Here is a 14,417-nt window from a genome sequence, read left to right as displayed (position 1 = left end):
AAAAAAAACAGAAACTCAAGGTGGCAAAGCTTAACAATAAAACAATCCTTCCCAAGTGCATCATGGCGGCTGTAAACCCATGACATGCACAATATATATTTAATACAGGCATTTACACTATATTTCTTTGTCTATTCATGCTGCACTTTGCATATTGTACATGCACATCAGTCCCTGCCCTGAAGGAGCTTACAATTTAAGATCTCTAGCTCACATACATACTAGGGCCAATTTAGACAGCAGCCAGTTAACCTACCAGCATGTCTTTGGAGTGTGGGAGGAAGCTAGTGTGCTCCAAAAAAACCCACTCAAGCATAGGGAGATTGTGCAAACTTCATGCAGATAGTGGCCTGACCAGAATCCCATTGTGCCGATATGCAGTATTCAAGAAGGAAAACTTTGCTCCTAGTCTGAACACATCTCATTTCATCTTATTTATTGCACCACAGACACTGTCAGTACCTCTATTCTGTTGTGATTATGGGACTGTCTAAAAGTCAGTACTGCATTCGTCCAAGTTTGGAACGCCCAGGACACATCTTGTGGTGCAAATCCTTGTCAATCCTTTGAAATTTGTTGGTTGTGCTGATGGCAGGATTAATTTGAATTTAGTGTGTGTAGGAGGGAGACCGACTTTTTGTGTCTGTGTGTGTTGTTTTTTTTTTTTTCTTTTTGTCATACTTTTTAGATGATTAGAACAAACATGTACAGGAGGAAATTAACACTAAACTGCTTGAATATTATTGGCCATACAACTTCAAGGGGAACCCACACAGAGCAATATTTAGGAATATGGGAAATATTTGTGCACAATATTAAAAGTCTTGTTTATGATGATTTGCTTTTCACTTTGGTTACTTAGAAACTAGATCAAGATCTGAATGAAGTGAAAGCTCGGGTGGAAGAACTGGATAAAAAATACTATGAGGTGAAAAATAAGAAGGATGAGCTACAGAGCGAGCGAAAGTAAGACTTTAGTGTTAATAAAAAAATGCAAACAAAAATGTTTTGTCTATATGGCAGCAGTGTACAAGTTAAGACGTTTGTTTCTCATCATTAAAGAAAACAGTCTTTATTTTTTGGGTTCTGCTGCTTCTACAAGATTGGTTCCTGGCAAACAAACTGTATTCCAGCCCAGCATAATCCTAATTACTGTCATTATGGCTCAGTATTTTTCACATCGAAGGATGGATGTCTTTTCTTCCACTCTGATCTGTTAACCACTTGACGACCGGGTTAAATCCGTATGATGGTTACAGCATGGTCATCTAGTTCTGGGAGGACGTCATATAACATCCTCCAGAACCGCGCCTCCCACGTATCCCCGCGCACCCGACGAGTTCTGTGATCGCTGTGTCATATGACATGGTAAAGGGCAAATCACTGCACCCTATTACCACGTGATCAGCTATGTCCAATGACACCGCTGATCACAGTGTAAATACAGTTGCTGGTTATCGGCCACACTTTACTCATGCTGTCACAGTGTGAGGAAAGCCGGTATCGGCAACTGTATTCACACATCAGAGGACATCAGTGCAGCATATCAGTGCAACCTTATCAGCGCACATCAGTGAAGGAGAAGAATTACCTGTTTTGCAAAATTTTATAACGGAAACGAAGGAAAAAATTATTTATTTTTTTCCCAATTTTTGGTCTTTTTTTCATTTAGAAAAAAATAAAAACCCCACTGGTGAGTAAATACCACCAAAAGAAAATTCTATATGTCTCAAAAAAATTATCATTTAATTTGGGTACAGTGTTGGTTGCATGACCACTCAATAGTCATTCTTACTGTGACAGCATTGAAAGCTGAAAATTGGCCTCGGCAGGAAGGGGGTGAAAGTGCCCAGTAGGCTAATTGCTAGCCTAATTTTTTGCTAGCAATTTCTCCTTTAGTCAAGGCCTTTTTCTACATTGCTGTTGGAGTTTTGTCTCCTTTGATGTTCCAGCTTTTGGTACTATTGTCCTCAGCCTGGCTTATGGTATACTGTGTCTGTCTGGACCCTGCCGGATGGGATGTTGCGGGGATAGCCTGAAAGTGACCTTCAAATATTAGGTTCTGCGTGAGGAGCTTTGCAGACTCTACTATGGTAAAAGCTGTAGAACACTTTTCAAAACCAGAGCCACTGGCATTGCCTCAGCACTTGCCCTATCTGTAAAGACTCACTTAGAAAGTGGGAGCTTACCTCATTTACATGGGTCACCATGTGACTCTATTTCCCGATCCTACCAATTTTGCACTGAAAGGAGTTTACATTGTGGGACTGAGTTCTGGTGGCATTGTCCAAGGAATGTTGTGCGTACGCACGGTGCACTCCCCTTCTTTTTTTTTTTTTTTAATTCCCCGCTATACAGCATTGAAGAAGCATCTTCCTCTCTGGTACGTGTGATTGCAAAAAGTCAAATAGAACTTCAAACTTTGATTCGTTCCTGCTGCCCACCCACAGTGGTTTTGATCCTCTCCAGCCATTTAACCCTCACATGCTACCAGCTATGTGGGTCTCATAAGTAAAGTATCGCCTCTAACGTAAAACCTCATGTTGTCCTACCACACGATTGCAACATGTCTGATTCTAGACACAGAGGGGCCTGTTTCGCTTTATCAGTTGACTTTTCCTCACTTTCTGCTAACGGCTCTGGGGCTGCTTGCAGAATGCCAACCATGTTGTTGTCTGCAGCTTGGAATCATGTCACCCTTTGCTGTTAATTTTGTCATGTCCTTGATGTTCTCTGGCTTCATCAGGTATGTCATGGTCCTTCACCTTTTCAGCTGAGGTCTTCACAATGGATTTGCAAGCCTTTATTGCTCAAATTGACTCAGTTATTTGCTGACTCTGATCGCAAATCCACAGGTATGCTTCTGTGCTTTGTCCTGCAGACTCTGTCTGACCGTTTTGGCTTTTATTAATGCAGTAAATGCTACCCTGAATCTAGGGGATAAGCTTTTTGTGCAAAAGTAGTTCTTTCCCACTGCAAATCCAGCATTTCCCTATTAAAGGCATTGTACACTTTCAGATATTTTAGTTGGGTATTAGTGTAGTTGTATTCCCTGTGTCATTTGTTTCTTACCTTGTATTGATGAGCTCAAATGGTGTGGCTGCAGTTTTTGTAGTGTCATAGCTAATCGATTTCCCTATGTCTATGTATTCATTCACCGAGCTTGTCCCTATATGTTAGGACAACAGGCAACTTCTTGTTTTGGGTCACATTCCATGCCTCATCACGTCCTCTGAAGTGCATCAAAAATGTGGGAGGGCAAATGCAATGAAAGACTGCATGGTGATCTTTCTGTAATTTTCTTTACCGGTTTGTCTTGCGTCAGTTTTAATTACTGTTTAACTTTCGCCTAAGGATCCCTAGACTCTTGAGACCCAGGAATTGTGTAGTGTAGTTTCTTCACAGGAGGTGTTGTTCCTTATACTACTTAAAAGAAAAATTAAAGGACACTACAGAGGTTACACAGGCAGTCCAACTCCTCCAGGATGGCACATCAATACATGCCATTGCCAGAAGGTTTGCTGTTTCTCCCAGCACAGTCTCAAGAGCATGGAGGAGATTCCAGGAAACAGGCAGTTACTCTAGGAGAGCTGGACAGGGCCGTAGAAGGTCCTTAACCCATCAGTAGGACCGGTATCTGCTGCTTTGTGCAAGGAGGAACAGGGCGAGCACTGCCAGAGCCTTACAAAATGACCTCCAGCAGGCCAATGCTGTGAATAGTCTCTGACCAAACAATCTGAAACAGACTTCATAAGGGTGTCCTGAGGGCCCGAGGTCCTCTAGTGGGCCATGTGCTCACTGCCCGGCACCATAGAGCTGGATTGGCATTTGCCATTGAACACCAGAATTGGCAGGTTCACCACTGGCACCCTGTGCTTTTCACAGATGAGAGCAGGTTCACCCTAAGCACATGTGACAGACGTGAAAGGGTCTGGAGAAGCTGTGGAGAACATTATGCTGCCTGTAACGTGGTTCAGCATGACTGTTTTGGTGGTGGGTCAGTGATGGTCTGGGGACGCATATCTATGGCAGAATGCACAGACTTCTACAGGTTAGACAATGACACCCTGACTGTCATTAGGTATCGAGATGAAATCCTTGGACCCATTGTCAGACCCTACACTGGTGCAGTGGGTCCTGGGTTCCTCCTGGTGCACGACAATACCCGGCCTCATGTGGCGAGAGTATTCAGGCAGTTCTTGAAGGATGAAAGAATTGATACCATTTGAATGACCCCATGCTCGCCTAACCTAAATTCAATAGAACACCTCTGGGGTATCATGTTTTGTTCCATCTGGCTCAGCCAGGTTGCACCTCAGACTGTGCAGGAGCTCAGTGATGCCCTGGTCCAGATCTGGGAGGAAATACCCCAGGACACCATGGGGTTTATTTACTGAAGCTGGAGAGTCCAAAATCAGACTCCCTTCTGCATAGAAACCAATCAGCTTCCAGGTTTCATTGCCAAAGCTTCATTGAACAAGCTGAGGTTAGAAGCTGATTGGTTTCTATGCAGAAGGGAGTCTGATTTTGGACTCTCCAGCTTTAGTAAATAAACCCCCATCTGTCATCTCATTAGGAGCCTTCCACCACGTTGTCAGGCATGCATACAAGAACTTGGGGGCCATACAAACTACTGAGTACCATTTTGAGTTGCTGCAGTGAAATTTCAGCAAAATGGGCTGTCCTGCTGCATCATTTTTTCACTTTGATTTTTGGGGTGTCTTTGAATTCAGTCCTTTTGTAGGTTAATAATTTTCATTTCCATCAAACAATGGGGCATCCTTACGTTCCTAACACATTCCCCAGTCCATATCAGTATAGATATCCAGCATATTTTTCCCCATTTGAGATCTGATTTTGTTTTCAAAGTATTTCTTTAATTTTTTTGAGCAGTGTACAAACAGATCATGCATTAACCTCTGCAGTGTCACATGTTTGAACACAGGCTGATACTTCTGACACCGGAATGCAAAGATTTACTCTACTGTAGATTGTTAGTATAGAACAAAAAATGACACCATGAAACTACATGATCAGTTTACATCATATGTAATCATATGATCATCATACCCAAGGAACAGACCGCTAAGTCTTTTTCCTCCCTGACTGTTAAGAAATTGTGTGAAGGACTGTTGGAGTCTCATCTGAACAACATCCTGGAACGTTGAGACAATTTGGCTGTCTCATCTGATCTGTATTCAGTCAGGCAGCATCACAGTAACAGTGTAAATTGATCATAATAGAAGAACCAGAAGTCTCACCATGGTAAAAAAGTTAGATCAAATCTTGACCTGGGCAGAATTTCATATTCCAACCTTGTCTATGTACATTTCAAGTGTAGATTATTGGCTGGCAGATTTCCTCATCCAGCAGCGCCTGGACCCAGAAGAGTGGTCCCTACACTTGGGGCACAAAGGATGTGGATCTCCTCACCTCCAGGTTCAACAACAAATTGGACAGGTTTGTCTCCAAGTATAGGGATCCTTTAGCAAAAACAGTGGATGCTGTTTCCTCTCCTCCCCAGAAGTTTCTTCCTTTGCCAGATTGAGATGGAAGGCATTCTTATGATCCTTGTTGCTCTGAACTCGCCTAGTGCAATGTGATATGCTGCACCGGTAAGACCCCTGACAGACCTTCTGTGAACTCATCAGATCATCAGGATCATGAACCATTTTGCCTTTCTGCTTCATGGTCTCTGCTCTATTGCTTTTAAAACCTGACTTCTGAAGGATGAACATCGCTGAGTGATCTCTGAGTCTGTGCTTCCTTATGATGCTAAAAGCAATGAAGTCTACTTCTTGCAAGGTCTGTTATCAGATAAGGAAGGCATACTTCACATAGTGCGAGTCTCAGAGCTTCCACCCAATGGAGTTCTTCCTAGGAGACAAATCCTCTCCTTCCTTCATCTGGGTCTGAGCCACTGTTTTGCTGTCAACACCTTAAGACCCCTTTTATACTGAAAGTCTGATTGGGTCCACCTGTCAGTTTTTCAGGCGGACCCAATTGGACCATCCATAGCTCTTTATGGGGCGGCGGGTGTCAGTGAACATGTGTCCGCTGGTATCTGATCCAGTCCTGTATGCTAAAAACAGATGGATATCCGTTCCCCATCCATCCAGCAGATCAGATGACAGTCGGATGGAAACAGACAGACGGTTTGTTTCCACCCGACTGCCCCATAGAAAAAAAGCGGGCTGTGTTTGTGTCCGCTCTGCATAGCGGGCACGGATCTGTCATCCACCTGGTCAGCGGGATCAGCAGAGAGATCCCTGCTCCACTGCGCAGGCAGATCGGCTTGAGGAACCCGCCCCATCTGAAAGGTTTCTGTCCTTTTATTCTGTGTCAGACTGTTGGCATATCTCATTCTTTGATTGGGACCTGTGTACAGGGGTACTCCCAATTTGCTCCCCCCATCTATTTTCCTGTGATTCCCTGGAATCTGAGTCTGGTTTTCTTTGTGTATCAGAAACCGCCATTTGCACCCATCATACTTTCTGGTCTGGGCTGTAAGAGTTTCTCTCTCTGCCACTGCTTCCTTCAGAAGGCCTGATTCCCGTTTTAGTAATCCATATGGAGTATGTAGGGTTTCACCTGCTTCTTCATATTTTCTTTTTTTTTTGCTTGGGCTTGCTGAGAGTTGTTTGCTGTGTTGCCCACAATCAGACAACCCAAAGGTTGAAGACTTCCTGTGTTCCTCAATTGACAAGAGTGAGAAAGAAAACAGTATTTTTATGTACGCACAATAAAATCCTTTTCTTAAAAGTATAACTAAAGGCAAAACTTAATTTTTTTAGTTTTGGATAGAGTTGAGATGGATTAGAACACCTATTAGTATTGTATTATTTTCTGTGCCCCCGTTAGGGAGATTCACCCTTTCTATTTGTCTTGTTTACCATTTTTATTAAAAGTAAACCCAAAATTCCAGGTTGTGCTCAGAAAAGTTATAGTGGAGAAATATTCCAATAGGGACACTCATTCTGGTGACCTGCGGATCCCTAAAGGCATTCCCTTAATTTTGCTGGGATTTTCTCTCACTCCCTGTTTTGGCTACAGGACAGGAAGTAAAGGGACATCTCCCCAGTGGAACGCAGATGGCAAAGAATAATCTGTCAGGTTATAACCATCCCTTAATCTATCCAAAATGGGGAAAAAGTTTTGCCTATAGTTCTACTTTAATGCTACTAGTCTTTTCAGATAGAGGGATCATTAGTAGCACTTCTCTTCTTGTTCATTGGGGACATACCAAATATCCAGTGTTGTAGCCCTGCCCAAAGGAGGAACATTCAATTGGAGAAACCTCAGTTTTACTTATGTTCTACAAATTTTTATAGGATTGTAGAGCTGAGGCTTCTGGTTCTTGCCTGGGGAAATGCAGGTTTCCTTAACAAAACTGGAATATTTGGGGTATTATCCTTGCCACTAGGAGGACGCATTGCTTTTCTTGTGAGCTATACTCTTCTGCACAGGAAGTGAGACCTTAGGTTAAAGTGGAACTATACTCACCTTGTTTCCAGCGATGTGGCATCCCTCTGCTTCCTGCCCGGCCGCTGACATCTTTGAACGGCTGGCTTTCGAGTCTCGGATCTCCAGCTGCTGTCATTGGCCAGGCAGGAATGACGTCACTCCCGCACATGCACAGTGGAGAGTCCAGTCAGATTCGGCTTTGCCGAATTTGTATAGTGAGCCACGCATGCACTTTACAGTAGGTAAGTTTAATGTAAACATAGCATTTATCTTCTGCAGTAACATTCCTGCCTGTTTGCCCATTTTTATTATTTTACCAAAAGTTCCACTTTAATATGGTGTCCTTAGAAATTAGAGATTTTAGTTGCCTTTTGCTCCAGGCAGGAAGGTTGTTGACATTTTAAACCTAAACGTATCTCTTTATATTACTTGTTTCCCAGTTATTTGTGGCGGGAGGAGAATGCAGAGCAGCAAGCCCTGGCGGCTAAGAGGGAGGATCTAGAGAAGAAACAGCAGCTGCTCCGGGCTGCCACAGGAAAGGTGATAAGTTCATTAATTAGCTAAAGAATGTTATGCATAGATGTATTGTAAAATCAATGTTTTGTTGCTGGCTTTTTTACATTTTAAGTTTTGTAAACATATCTTAATTTTCTCGACAGGCAATTTTAAATGGCATTGACAGCATTAATAAAGTTCTGGAGCACTTTCGGAGGAAGGGAATTAATCAGCATGTTATTAATGGCTACCATGGCATCGTCATGAATAATTTTGACTGTGAACCTGCCTTTTACACTTGTGTGGAGGTCACAGCAGGGAACAGGTAACCTTTTTTCATCCCGGTCTTCATTACCAGGAACTTTACTTGCGAGGCTGTAAACTAACCCCTAAACCTCGCCAGCAGTGCCTTCTGTCTTCATTAGAGATAATTATGAAATGCCAGTGAAGTGAGGCGATGAAAGTACAGCATGAGGACACTGTGCTGGAAGGAACTGTCTTGTACAAGAGCTGCCATTTCTCTACTTGGTTCATTTAAGGTCTCTTTTTTTGACAGGATAGATAATTCATGCGTTTAAAAAAAACTATCAAATGTTACCCACACAACATCTAACATTTTACAGGGACATACTCACATTTTATTTTATATTTGTGTTTGTAAATTAAACGTATGTACTTACCAGTGCATTTTATAGATCTAAAATTGTCATAGCAGTTGTTTATCTTTCACTTTCGCTTCCTCAGTTTGTGTCCCTGAAACATTCTTTCAGGCCCGCTACTGGGCAGTAAGACCACCTTTTCTTTGTCGAATCAGATATGCATCACGGTAAAAGGGTAGAATGTGGAGTTTTCAACTACCCTCTGTACAGTCTATATAGCCATAAAGGCTGTTCTCGAGCAGGCTGATGTTAAGTAACCCAGCACCCCACCACCAAATGGAACTTGCCTGGAAAAAACCTTGCTGCCCATTCCCCCGCACCGAACTCAAGCTATGTGCATTTTATCTATGAGTTCAGTTTAAAATGTATGTTAGCCTTAAAGCGTTTGTAAAGGTTCAGGTTTAAATAAACAACAAACATGTCATACTCACCTGCTCTGTGCAATGGTTTTGCACTGGGCAGCCCCGATCCTCCTCCTCTTGGATCCCCTGCCGGTGCTCCCGGCCCCTACCCCCTTGTTGAGTGCCCAGAGTGCAAGCTGCTTGCTCTGGGGGCACTCGTGTGCTCGCTCCTGAGCCACCCTTGTATCTCTGAGACACATAGAGCATGGCTTGGCTCTGCCCCCTGGTCCCTCTTCACTGGCTGTGATTGACTGCAGCGGGAGCCAATGGCTTCTGCTGCTGTGTCTCAGCCTGTGAGGAGAGAGACCCGGGAGAGCCACGGCTCTCATGCACATCGGGATCGGGCTCAGGTTGGTATTTGTGCGCTAAGGGGGGAGCTGTACACTGAATTCGTCGTTTTTTTTACCTTCATGCAGGTAAAAACCTTCAGCCTTTAGAAACACTCCCAATTTTTTTTTCTTATCAATTGCCATCATTGCTATCTCTCAGAAAGGGAGTGAGAGAGCAAGATAGAAATTCTACTTGTTTATTTATCAACCCATAGTTACAGATCACTTCAAAAATGATGAATAAGATTTATTGCAGCATGAGCTATAGGAAGATCGCGAACATAAGAATGTTTCAATTGTTTTCTCCCCCAGGTTGTTCTATCATATTGTTGATTCAGATGAGGTCAGCACCAAGATCTTAATGGAGTTTAACAAAATGAATCTTCCTGGAGAGGTTACCTTCCTGCCACTCAACAAGTTGGATGTTAGAGACACGGCCTACCCAGAGACCAATGTGAGTCATTGTTGACCTGACAGCTAAGACAAAAATCATAGTCTTTAATTTTTCCCTGTTTTTGTGCATCATGATTTTCACTGTTTTGGTGCTGCTTAATGATAGACGTGCAGGATTAAAGGGAATCTTCAGTCTTTTTAGATTCATGGGAACTCAATTGCTATAATATAAATAACCTTCGTGTGTGCTAATGCTGTAAAAAAATTGAGGGAAATTTATCAAAATGCGAGCAGACAATATGCATAAGTTGCGCATGGCAAACAGCTTATATCTTCAGCTTCTTTTGTTAAGCTTTGAAAATAACAGATAGCAGCTGATTAGTTGCCATGCACAACTGCTCCAGTTTTGATAACATCCCTTCTTTATCAGTTTTAGATACAAATACAGCCATATTTGCTCATTATACATATGCATGTTCTGCTTTCTTTTTTACAGTAATTGGCCCTTGCTGCTTCTCCTAAAAATATACTTAGAAGTGCCTGGATATGTTACAGTAACCTCTGAAACCTGTCATGACCATGAATCTCAGGCCATTTTGACTTCACAATTGTGCTTCATCGATGGTGCCAAACCTCACTCGTCTCTTGCACAATAAGGTTGAATCACGCCTGCCTCTTCCCTTGTACTGTGTAAAGGGGAGCTCCAGTCTCCCCCCAAAAAATTAAAAGTCAGCAGCTACAAATACTATAGCTGCTGACTTTTAATATGAGGACACTTATCTGACCAGGGATCCAGCGATGGCCTCACCCAAGCTGATTCTTCATTCAACTTCGAGTGCAGGTGCCGGCATCTTGGGTAAGGGAGACCGGCAGTGAAGCCTTCCAGCTTCACAGCTGGTTTCCTACTGCTGCGCTGTGCTGTGCTTTGTGAATGGACCCGCAGTCTTCTGGTTTCTGACCAGAAGTGGGGATGGGTACCAGTCAAAACCAGCTCCCCCTTACCCCCAACCAAATAGTCAAAATGTGTGTGTCTGTGTGTGGTGGGGATGTCTGCAGACAAGCGGAACTAACCCTTTTGGGTGAACCATGTCTGCCTCTGCCTTGATGATGCTGAACCTTGCCCTTTGCCTTGTGCAATTTTGCTTTGTATAGAGTAAGGATAGGTGAGTACGTCTCTCAGGTTTTTATTGGTTGCCTGAGGCCTGCAGTGACATCATCACTAGGACAGGAATTTGTGGGAAATCTCCCCAATAAAGTAGCCACACAATACTAAAAACTGTTTCTGACCTTTCCCCACTGTATTCAAAAAACATTTTATGTTCACTTAGATGCTGTGACAAAATGGAGTCTATTTGGAATTGTGTGCTAAAGAAAAAATACTCAGTATTTTAATTTGTATGTCTTTCTTGTCAGGATGCCATTCCAATGATCAGTAAGCTACGGTACAATCCCCGATTTGATAAAGCTTTTAAGCACGTGTTTGGGAAGACACTTATTTGTCGAAGTATGGAGGTGTCCACACAGCTGGCCAGGGCATTCACTATGGATTGTATCACCCTGGAGGGTAAGGTTCCTTGCAGTACATTGTGTGTTCCTGGCATTTTCCTTGTATTTTACTTGTCAGAGGCATCATTTTGTGTATTACCCCATTGACTTTGAGTGAAGCAGTTTAGCATGTTAAACGGTAACTTTATAGACCTAATGTGTTCTTGGATGCCAGCCTACATAAATATGAATTCTGGACGCTGCTTGATGGGATTAGACGATCATATTTCTGTTTTCTTTTATAGAACAGCTGTTGCTGGGAGCACAAAAAAGCCTAATCAGAGATAGTGTATCAAATCACTCTTCGTAATCTGCGTATTAAGGTTGATTCTTTTAATTAGGTTGCTGTTGCTGTGCTAGCAAACCTCAGTGATCCGTTCAGCTCTGTATTTGTCGTAGGTGTTAATGTGACCCTGTTCTTTCATCCATGAGGAAAAGTAAGAGGGTCACTTTTACAGCTGCCCACCAACAGCACACTTACCTTAATTACTCCACTGACACTCAATTTAGGCTGGACTCCCAAGAGCAAAGAAAAGTACCCAGTGCTTCTGAATACAGTTCTTAGTTCCTCTCTTGATGTAGCCCTGTTACTGACTGCACAGGCATCCATTTTTCTCACATGGGGTTGGGAGAAAGGCCTCAGCGCAGGTCTTGTAGCTTTCACAGACCTTCTGCTCTTCTCCCTTGACAGCCAGTGGGAAAGGCTGGAGAACAAAGGCAGCATAAGCATGTGCAGTCTTTAGACTTGGCATTTGAGGGGATTGTTTGCTTTGCCCTTCATGGGCAGATCAAAGGTTTAATTTAAACTATTGATGCCGAAATGGGTGAAGTGGCAGTGTCTCTTTAAGTTAGAGCTCTGCTAAGCATTGTAGTAAAATAGTCCAACTTTTTATAGGCAAGTCATATTCCCCTGAGGAGATTTTTTCCCCTCAATGAACAAAAGAGACAGTTTTTAGAATTTTTTTCCTTGTTACAGGTGATCAGGTCAGCCATCGGGGTGCATTGACTGGTGGCTACTATGACACCAGAAAGTCTCGCCTGGAGCTGCAGAAGGATGTACGGAAAGTAGAAGATGAATTGCATGCACTGGAGGCAAAGCTGAATGAGAACCTACGCAGAAACATTGAAAGTATCCTTTTTAACTGCTGTATTATAATCAAAGTAATTCTTAAGTTCACACAATGCTATTTCAGAGGCACCCCACAGTGCTTGCATCTCCTTTTTTAGATGTAACCAAATCATTCTTTGTGCTCCCCAGGATCACATTGAACACAGACCTACTTTGGAAGGCCTTAACTTATCTCTGATACAGAGTTTACGAGGATATGACACCCAGGGCAAGGTGCCACACTCTAGAAAATGTCTGTTGTTCCCTCCTCTGGTGAAAAAAAAAAATACACATTGCTCCTGAGTAAGGAACTACATATCCATGCCTCCCAAGATATGATGCAGTGTATGTGGTCATCTTCTAATCCATAGGCTTGAACACTCTCACGTTATATATGGGTTGTCATCACCAGGTTTTTTGGCGGTGGCTGCAAGTCAGAAGGAGTGGCATATGAGCTGTCGAGGGAGATGGTAGCGTGGCCTTCTTGCCTCTAAAAGAGTAAATTACAAGCACCTGGAGGCTGTACATCCTTCCTCCCCACTCAATCCAGGCAATCATCCTCATGAAATACATTCCCCTGAAGAATTTTGTAGACCCCTTAGGGGGCCTCCAAGAAGTATAACATATTCATAATTCCCAGAAAATGTAAGGCTTAAGCTGTATCTTCAGCAAAATAGCCAAAATCTAGTGGAACCAATTGCCTTCAGAAGTCACCTAATTAGTAAACAGAGTCCACCTGTGTGTAATTTAATCTCAGTATAAATACAGCTGTTCTGTGAAGCCCTCAGAGGTTTGTTGGAGAACATTAGTAAATAAACCGCATCATAAAGGCCAAGGAACACACCAGACAGGTCAGGGATAGTGTTGTGGAGAAGTTTAACGCAGTGTTAGGTTCTAAAAAAAATATTCCAAGCTTTTGAACATCTTATGGAGCACTGTTCAATCCATCATCCGAAAATGGAAAAAATATGGCACAACTGCAAACCTACCAAGACATGGCCGTCCACCTAAACTGACAGACCGGGCAAGGAAAGCATTAATCAGAGAAGCAGAAAAGAAGCCCATGGCAACTCTGGAGGAGCTGCAGAGATCCACAGCTCAGGTGGGAGAATCTGTCCACAGGACAACTATTTGCCGTGCACTCCACAAATCTGGTCTTTATGGAAGAGTGGCAAGAAGGAAGTCATTGTTGAAAGAAAGCCATAGGAAGTCCCGTTTCCCGTTTGCATGTGGGGGACACAGCAAACGTGGAAGAAGGGGCTCTGGTAAGAGGAGACCAAAATTGAACTTTTTGGTCTAAAAGCAAAACGCTATGTGTGTCGGAAAACTAACACTGCACATCACCCAGAACACACCATCCCCACCGTGAAACTTGGTGGCAGCATTATGTTGTGGGGATGCTTTTCTTCAGCAGGGACATGGAAGCTGGTTAGAGTTGATGGGAAGATGGATGGAGCCAAATACAGGGCAATCTTAGAAGAAAACCTATTAGAGTCTGCAAAAGACTTGAGACCGGGGCGGAGGTTCACCTTCCAGCAGGACAACGACCCTAAACATACATCCAGAGCTACAATGGGATGGTTTGGATCAAAGCATATTCATGTGTTAGAATGACCCAGTCAAAGTCCAGACCTAAATCCAATTGAGGATCTGTAACAAGACTTGAAAATTGCTGTTCACAGACACTCTCCATCCAATCTGACAGTGCTTGAGCTATTTTGCAAAGGTGAATGGGCAGAAATGTCCCTCTTTAGATGTGCAAAGCTGGTGGAGACATCCCCAAACAGACTTGTAGCTTCAATTGCAGTGAAAGGTGGTTCTACAAAGTATTGACTCCAGGGGGCTGAATACAAATGCACTCCACACTTTTCACATATTTATTTGTAAACATTTTGAAAACATTTAATATTTTCCGTCCACTTCACAATTATGTGTCACTTTGCATTGGTCTATCACATAAAATCCAGTAAAGTACATTTACATTTTTGGTTGTAACATAGAAAAATGTGGAATATTTCAAGGG

General features: G+C 42.9%; 1 protein-coding gene across 1 annotated transcript in view; it reads left to right on the top strand.

Annotated features, from left to right (window-relative positions):
* SMC3 (structural maintenance of chromosomes 3) overlaps nucleotides 1-14,417 on the top strand; it is a 52,582-nt gene that overhangs the window by 20,599 nt on the left and 17,566 nt on the right. Inside the window, exons 14-19 of the mRNA XM_089656502.1 lie at nucleotides 863-966; nucleotides 7,905-8,004; nucleotides 8,124-8,284; nucleotides 9,661-9,802; nucleotides 11,155-11,305; nucleotides 12,263-12,415. Of these exons, the coding sequence (XP_089512628.1) occupies nucleotides 863-966; nucleotides 7,905-8,004; nucleotides 8,124-8,284; nucleotides 9,661-9,802; nucleotides 11,155-11,305; nucleotides 12,263-12,415 (811 nt within the window). The remainder of the gene's footprint in view (nucleotides 1-862; nucleotides 967-7,904; nucleotides 8,005-8,123; nucleotides 8,285-9,660; nucleotides 9,803-11,154; nucleotides 11,306-12,262; nucleotides 12,416-14,417) is intronic.

The sequence above is a fragment of the Staurois parvus genome, unplaced genomic scaffold (genome assembly GCF_062004578.1).
Source record: "Staurois parvus isolate SC_StPar_1 unplaced genomic scaffold, SC_StPar_1.0 ptg000911l, whole genome shotgun sequence".
Classification (NCBI taxonomy): Eukaryota; Metazoa; Chordata; class Amphibia; order Anura; family Ranidae; genus Staurois; species Staurois parvus.
Note: the sequence above shows the minus strand (reverse complement) of the source record. Positions and strands in the feature narration are given on the sequence as shown.